Raw genomic sequence first — 8,580 nt, 5'->3', positions numbered from 1 at the left:
CTTTTCTTCATTATTTTTACAAAAAAATGCACATTGGGTCCAAATTCCTTTGCTTCAGATCTTAGGGTGTCGTGACTCTCAAACATGACGAAATGAGCCCTTTAGATAGCCAAGAGGAAAAGCTTTAAATGTGACGTTAATATTTCTGACGTTGCTCTCGTGACTCGGCAATCCTTTTTTTAACAAAAGAATATGCTCTTTTAAAATTTGTCCACAGTCACGGTAAGAAAAAAAAATAAATATGAAACACTTGACCTTCGGCTTTTCCCTCTCGGTCAAACCAGAATCCAGTGGAAATGAATCGTCTGTCCCTTTTAATTCAGATTTTCTTGCGTGATATATATTGTGATCAGCTGTCAGATGTGGCGCATGCGCATTAGCGGGAGGCGGAGAGCGATTCTGTTTGCGCTCAGTCTACTGCTGCTGCCCTGTGCCCTCCATCCTTCTAGCTGAGACGGACTAACACGGAGTGGGAGTTATCCGACGAGGTCTGAGGATAATGGAGGAGCGGATCCGCTGCCGATGAAGGTACACTTTAGCTGGGATGAACAGCTGGGAGGAACAGCTGCGCGTTTAGCGTTTGACATTGTGACCGTAGAGGGTGAAGGATGCTTGGCTGCAGGATGGGAGGGTGATGGTGGATGGGAGGCGGGGGGTGGGGGATACCGCTCGTATACTTAATGGCATGTAAGGAAATTAAAACGTTTACAAGGATTGCCCTCTTTTTTTTCTTGTTATTTTTCTTTAATACCTTCATATAATTATAATAACATTTAGACAGTTTGCTGATTTGAACAGGTGTCAATGCATATGCATTATGTGATAATGCGTTTATAGGCACTGTTTAAATAGACCTGTCAATGGTTTAGTTTCATTCAGAATGATTATGTTTGCTGTTATTTTTTTTCTCTCACACTGATGATAAGATCAGATCCGCACTTAATAGCTGCTTGTGGGCAGTGCAAAGCAGCCATAATGCCAGGCTTAAAACAGATCAAATCATCCATTAAGGGGAGACATCTTCCCCACACGCACCTACACATCTTCTAATGTTCTTTTTTATGCGTGCTGTTGGTATTTAAACATTTAAAATATGAGAAATAAGTAAGATCCATAAATCGGTGGGACCCTACCCGGATGTGCCTGCAGAGATGAGAGAGAGAGAGAAAAAAAAAGAGAGATAGAGCGAGAGCCTTAGATATCCTCGTGTTTATTTGTACTAAGCACGTCCTGCATGAGATTTCCCTCCCTAGACAATCAGCGCCGCTGGGATGATGAGATTCTTTCAGGAGAAGAACCAATCAGAATGGGGTTTTCTTCCTACTATTTATTACATTGCAGGAAACAGATCACGCTTGATCACCCGAGCGGCTCAGGCAAAGTCCAGGGTGATGAGAACAGCAGTCGATACAGACTAAATCAGAAATAAAATCAGATAGGGAATTTATCAGGTAGAGGTATAATTTGAAAACATAGTTTCACTTTACAAAGGATTATAGGGAAAGGACATTTTGTTCGTATAAACATATATATTATGTTTATATGCAATGATGATATCCAAGTTTTTTAAACAAACAGCACTGATTGTCCCTTCACCACCTGTTTGTGGGTGGAATACTGGCAGTATGCAGAAATTAATTTAGAGGGAGGAAAATAAAAAGGATTCTAATTACTTTCATGATTACTAAATGGTGGTGGTTATATGACTGCGTGAAATAAAAAAAAAAATCTTTTTGGGGGGTTACCTGCTCTGAAGGGGTCATTTCAGAAACCAGATAATGGCGCTGTGATGTACATGAGGAGTACAGGCAGACCCGTATGGTCTGATTTTTATATGCTACTGCATGCTCTGTGTCAGAATAGAGAGAATATCTTTGGTTGGTAGGTTTGAAGCTGATAAGTCATAACCAATCAGGATTAAAAAAAAATGTTATATGGTCTTCAAAGGAAGTTATGATGTTATGCCTTATTGGTCTACAAAGTAAAATGCAGTCATCTGAACAAAAAGCCCTATTCTTTAATCAGTATTGGTTATTTGATTTTTCCCTCTCATGAAGTTTCCCTTTAAAGTTTCTATGCTGTTTTTGCTTTGCTGATAGCATCGTAGGGGCTCAGAACAAGTGTGAAATGTGAATATGGTTCAGGTTTTTAAGACATTTGTGATCTCCCCCCCTCTCTTTGTAATTTCACACTTCATTTCTATTTGTCTGCTCTGCATTTAGGAAGTCTGACGTAGATGCTGACCCAGAGGAGAGTCCTGGTAGCAGCACCAGCAGCAGCAGTTGTAGCAGCACCAGCAGAAAGGCTGTAGATGCCCTCTCCTCAGGTGCTGCTCCAGCCCAGGCCTGTGCTGGAGAGCTGGGACAAAGAGGGGAAAGCTCCTGCTCTGACTCTGACAGCCCAATAGACTCCAGTTCCAGTGAGGAGGAGACGGAGGAAACAGAAGAAGCTGACCCAACCATGTTCTCCTCCAAATTTCTCAGTGGGGCAAACCCCCTGAATGCTATGTCTTCTGCTGTGAATAAATTTGGTTTGTTTGGAGATGATGGAGAGGGGGACAAAAAGCCTCCTCCTAACCTGGGGAGGAAACCATCGAGTGAACCACAACCTGGACCAGGCCCTGGTAAGGATAATAAACAGGAGCAGGTACCCCAAAAATCCATCCAGGGTCCCCCTATGCAAAAGTCCCAGCCTCATGCTAAACAGGGACTACCACAAGTTCATGAAAAGGGACAGACTGCCCCCCCGACAAACAAACCTGCAGGACAACAAGCTAAAGATCAACAACAGCAGGGTTCACCCAAGCCTGGAGTTCAACAGCAAGTTCAGAAAAAGAGTTTAGCACAACCAGATTCCCCAAAACAGGTTCCACCCAGGATGACAGAGCAACGGGATCCAGCTAAGAGTGGCACACCAAGGCAAGAACCTGTAAAGACTGAGAAACAGGGGCCCACAAAGTCTGAGTCAGAGTTAGCAAGTCAACAGCAGTCCTCACCGAAAACTAGACTTCCAGCGTCACCTGAGATGGGACAGAAAGGGGGCCGGAATCCAATCTCTGATAAAAAACACAACATAAAGGGACAAGGCACAACTGAAGTGACACCTGTAGGGTCTCCACCTTTGGGAGCGACCAAAGCCGGAGCTCCATCAAAAGCAATTACTCATCTGCTTTGCTCTGTATGTAACACAACCAAACTTAATATCCATACCAAGGATCCACCCAACTATAAAACCTGTACACAGTGTAAAACTGAGGTGTGCAGCTTATGTGGCTTCAGTCCTCCAGGCGCTGATGTAAGTACTAATTTTATTTTCTATTTAATATTACAGCAAAATCATAGTGGGCAGAGCACAGTATCTCATTGCTGCTTTTACATTTTTCTTTTTGTTTCTTTGCATATTTTGTTCCATTTAAAATGAATGAAACTTTTTGATGATGATAATAATAGGATTAAAGATTTGTTTTTTTTTCATATGGTTTGAAATAAACAAAGTGCCTGATCTTCAAAACGGTTGTGTATATAAGAAAATGTGCAAACTTGTTTTCACATACAGAGAAAAATCCATTGGAAAAATGTGGTTTTAGCCTGTCATTCAGTCTCATCTCTTGAAATCATAGTGAGCGCCTCATAGTTGTATTATCTGGTGAACATTTGTTTCTGAATCACTTCTGCTAAGAGACCCTTAGGAGCAAGAGATAAGCTAAAAAGACATTACCAAGATATAAAGACATTGAGCTCAGAAAACCAGCAATACTTAAGAACTGGGATAAACAGATGAGATCTCATTATGGTATCTGTTCTCAATCATATCATAATTATTTTGAAGGTAAATTAGAGGACTTAACATGAGGCAGAAATTAGACTTTTTCTGTAGTAGCTTTTTTAGGGAGGAGTTAGTGAGATACCTTCAACAGAGGGTCAGAAAGCCAGGATTTTAACCTACAACAGCCACACCATAGTCAAAGACCACTATATACGTATAAGTCGGAGCACCTAATACAGGAAAAAGTCTCAGATTCATCTTATGTTGAGTACTCTATTTTTTCTTCTAAATAATTAAGACAAAACTGAGAAAAGAGGCATACCGAAATGAAATCTCCTCTGTTTATCTATATTCAGAAACAAATGTTCAAGGAATGATACAACTATCAGACGCTCCAAATGATCTAAATGGACAAGACTGAACAACAAATTAGCAACACATGTTTCTTATGGCCATGAAGTAATAAGATTTATTAAATAGTTACCGACAATTTAGATTAAAATAGATTGTTAGATATTTGCAATAAACATTGCTTTATGAATGTGATGCATGCATCACTATTCACAGTACTGTAAAGATTTGAGTTAAATTTGAGGTAAAAATTTCATGGTCAAAGTTTTTCTTTTGCAGCTGAGATTCTTTTCTTCCTTTTTATTTACGGCTGCCCTTAAAGTTACAGTCAGAGTAGAAGAGCACAGCACAATGTGCAGCCTTTAAATGAAAGAGCAGAACCTGATCTTATCACCCCTGACAGGAAGTCGTCCTGTGACATTATAGGATCTGTGAATTGATTAATTTAGCTTTATCTAAGCTGATCCTTGTTGTGATAAAGGTTTAGTTTGTGCTAGGAAGGCATTTGTGTCATCAAGGAGTAGGTTAAAAAAAAATAGGGCTGGAATCTGTTTTGTTTTACTACAGATGAGAAGAAACAGAATAATATAAATCTAGACTACAGTGAGGGAAGCCATGACATGATTTAAAGGGGGGGAGAAATCTTAACAGAATGATAAAAAAAGAAAAAAATAATAGTAAAGCCCTGCATACCGTGCCAATAAGGGTTTATCAAAAATTTGGTTGTTTAGAAGTTCATACAGTAGCTACTTATGAGTTGTTTTTTAAATTTATTATGATGATATGTTAACATAGTCTTAGGTGTGTTTTTTGTCATCAGAGGATAGTTAATTAAGAAGAAAGTAACAAAAAAAAAAAAATCATACGCAAAAACAATTTAGAGATGCTAATAAACCTAACAGGTATGTCAGGAGGGGGTCAAAAGCAATTGGTTTTACCGGTTATAATCATTCCTAATCAATGACTTTAATAAAAGGTGAAAAGTTATCCCTGCAGTCTGTATGTTTTCAACACCACTGATGTGTGAACAATGAGAGGCTTCCAGAGAGACAGACTTGATCAAGTTGAGCTTAATTTATAACATTCCTGTAGACAAGTTCCTACCCTTGTAGTTTTAGAAAAAAAATGAAAGAAGTTGGTATAGGACCATTAACCACACAAGGATGCCCACTGCACCACTGTGAAGCACAGGGAAGGCCAATTGCACTGCTTGTCCTCGCAACTCATTGCTTTTTAGCTGTCCTTATCAGCTCTGTGTTCAATGTAAAACAGTTCAATGCAAAGACTTTTTCCTGCTGAGCAGTTTAAGTTTTAGCCCACAGTATGTGACACAGCTTCTAATAAAGCCTTCTCTCTACAGACAAATGCTATTTATGTGAAAAAATAAAGAAATAGAAATTTGTAATAAATAAAAGTTCTACATTTTATAACAACACACTGCCTCTCTTGGCTAACTACATGCACCAGAATTAAGCCTGCCTGTATGCAGCTAAAGTCGTACAATAGCGGTGCATTTAGTCAACAAATCATTAGCTAACTAAACTATATGTATATTTACTTTTTTTTTCAGTTGTTTCCTCTTTTTTAAGAGTTTGTTTGGTACTCTTCACTCCTACTAATGACTATATCAAAAGTACAGCAAACAGTGAAGGCAACAAGGCTCAGTAGGCTGGTAGGGCGATACCAACTTTGGATGGGGGATAATGTGCAGAGTGGTTCATTGGTTATACGTGGTTCTATTATCTGGCAAATGAAGATAAACAAATAAAATAGTTATTCATGCAGGCACTATTCACTAGTACCAAATTACGTGGTCGAACAAGAATTAGAACCTTTCACACATGCAAATTCATGGCAGTAAGTTGCCAGGTCAGCTCTTTTCCCGCTTAACCTGGCAACGATGGAATGATTACACCTTATGCCATCTGTAGGGGTGTGGGAAATAATCGTTTTGGCGATATATCGTGATATTCGGCTGCCCAATATAATATCGATCTTTCACTTCTTAGCATCGATTTTCAAAAAAAAAAAATGGTTACAAAAAACATTGATGGGAAAATGGGCTACCTTTGCACCACCACTCTGGCAGAAAGCGCTGGGGAGCCCTTTAACTGTGCGTGCAGCACCAAATCTGTATTTGAGGCATTCACAGTGGAAGAAAACCCCAAACAACATGGATAATAATACCTAATCAATATTTTCTGATGAAAATATACAGCTCTTGCTGTTTTATCTCATCATTTGATTTTGATAGCTGGGGAAAATATGGCAATATATAGTGATACTGCAATATCGTGATAATATCGTATCGTGATCCAAGTATTGCGACATGTATCGAATCGCAACACTCATGCCAATACTCACCTCTAGCCATCTGCCAGTGGTACTACAAGGGATATATCTTTAACTTTTACGGTTACTTTTACATGTATGTCATTGTTATCATTACTATTTTTTACATTATTCAGACATTATTTCCTCCAATTCCACAGAAGAACTTTATCTTTTTCTTACGTACACTTTCCACCAGTTGCACATGCAATTCACTTATTTAAAGGGGGTGGAATCTAACCAGTTGGGTGTCTTATAAGTTGCAGGTGATCTACAAAGAATCTTTGTAGCTCACCAGCAACACACTAACTCATGGGATGGGATTTTTTTAAATCTATGTAGTCTCGTTATTTGGAACCTTTGAAGATCAGGTACTAAATTTGTTATGAAAATTAAAAAGAAATTTTTTTTATTGACATCCCTTTTATTGACATCCCTTGTTTAACAATTTATTTAGAATAAGCTTTAACAGTATATTTCATAAAGATTTTTTTTTTCTTTAATGTACATATTTAGCAGAATCTAAGAGTCTTTTTTTGTTTAGGGTCGTGAATGGCTTTGCCTTACCTGCCAAATACAGAGAGCTCAAGGAACTTCAGAGCCACCAGGACCTCCCACCCAAACACCTCTAAAAGCAGGGCCTGGTCCTCAAAGCCGGACACCATCACCAGGTGAAGCTAGAAAAAAAGACATTTCAGGACCAGATTCATCACAGAAGGTGCTGTCTAAACCAATAAATGTGCCAGCTAAGGATATACCTCCCAAGGGACCAGAAAATCCAAATCAAGCCAGTGTTGGTCAAGCTCAGAAAACTACACCAGAGACTCAGAGGACAACGGGGTCTCCAAAACTGCGTCCAAGTGCTCAACCTGGCCAACCTCAAAAAATTGTCCCTCCAGCTTCACCGAAAATGTCTGGAGGTTTATTTGGCTTTACTGGTGGTGCTAAAAATGAATCCTCAAAAGCAGATGAGTCAGTGACTGGGAAGATGTTTGGCTTTGGTTCTTCTCTTTTTAGTTCTGCATCTACTTTAATAGGCTCAACTGTTCAAGATGAACCCAAAACGACACCACCAGTTTCTCCCAAAAGGCAGCCCACAAAGGACTCTAAAATGCTTTCCGATGAAAAGTCTGAACTGGAAAAGAAACAGCAGCAATCTCGAGAGGCAAAGACCCATTCGGCGGGACAGAAAGCAGAAAAATCCTCTGTAGAGATTTCAAAGGCAGCAACATCATCCCTCAATTCCCCCAGTATGGGCCAATCCAGTTGTCCTATTTGCAAGCAAGTCCTCAATGTTGGCTCGAAGGATCCTCCCAACTACAGCAGCTGCACAGAGTGCAAAACAACTGTCTGCAATCAGTGTGGATTCAACCCCATGCCAAATGTAAAAGAGGTAAGACATATGAGACTTATGACTTAAGATAATTAAATAAATCAAGTATTAAAGATTGATAATTCTACAATTTAATTTGTTATTTTTGAATATGTTCTTCTAAGACTTTATCTCTAAACACCTCTGTTACTTTATGGACAAGAGTATTGCTTCCTGAGATATAAAAACTGTTTAGTTAAAGCAAATGTTCACTTAAAGGTATCACATGTTGTTTTAAATCTTTATGACTGTTCTTTTTTTTTGTGCTTTCAAAAAGGTTAAAGAAATGTAAACATTCTTCATAGGATATTTTTTACCAAAAGTTTATAACAATATGTTCTCCAGAGAATCAAATACTGTTGACTGCAAATTAATTTTACTTTAATGTCATATAACACACTCACCTTGCATACACACAAACATACATTGATATTAGAGAATAATAAACTGCATTGCATAAACAGAATGGCAACCTAAGGGCCACCTGAAGCAAAAAGAACATGACACTTGACTCTGTAATTCAATGCAGAGTAAGTATCTGGCTTACCAAGGACATTCCAAGGCTACATGGTGTTGTTGTACTGCTTAAGAAGATGGCTTAAGCAGAGCTAGAACAGAATTGTGGGGCTAGGGCAAAGGCTGTGCTGAGTTTTGACAGACTGGTTCAATATGATTGGACACAGCATGTAATAGGAATGCTGATATTATATATTTACTAAACGCAGGGTATACTGGCTAAATATCTATTTATCTATCTATCT

At 38.8% G+C, this 8,580-nt stretch overlaps 1 protein-coding gene across 1 annotated transcript in view; it reads left to right on the top strand.

Annotated features, from left to right (window-relative positions):
- The first annotated feature begins 393 nt into the window (after positions 1-393).
- Positions 394-8,580, top strand: part of LOC107099204 (protein piccolo-like) — a 79,636-nt gene continuing 71,449 nt past the window's right edge. The window contains exons 1-3 of the mRNA XM_015397252.1: positions 394-528; positions 2,223-3,294; positions 6,992-7,840. Coding sequence (XP_015252738.1) covers positions 2,461-3,294; positions 6,992-7,840 — 1,683 coding nt within the window. The 5' untranslated portion in view covers positions 394-528; positions 2,223-2,460. The remainder of the gene's footprint in view (positions 529-2,222; positions 3,295-6,991; positions 7,841-8,580) is intronic.

Source organism: Cyprinodon variegatus, unplaced genomic scaffold, assembly GCF_000732505.1.
Source record: "Cyprinodon variegatus isolate N-32 unplaced genomic scaffold, C_variegatus-1.0 Scaffold846, whole genome shotgun sequence".
Classification (NCBI taxonomy): domain Eukaryota; kingdom Metazoa; phylum Chordata; class Actinopteri; order Cyprinodontiformes; family Cyprinodontidae; genus Cyprinodon; species Cyprinodon variegatus.
Note: the sequence above shows the minus strand (reverse complement) of the source record. Positions and strands in the feature narration are given on the sequence as shown.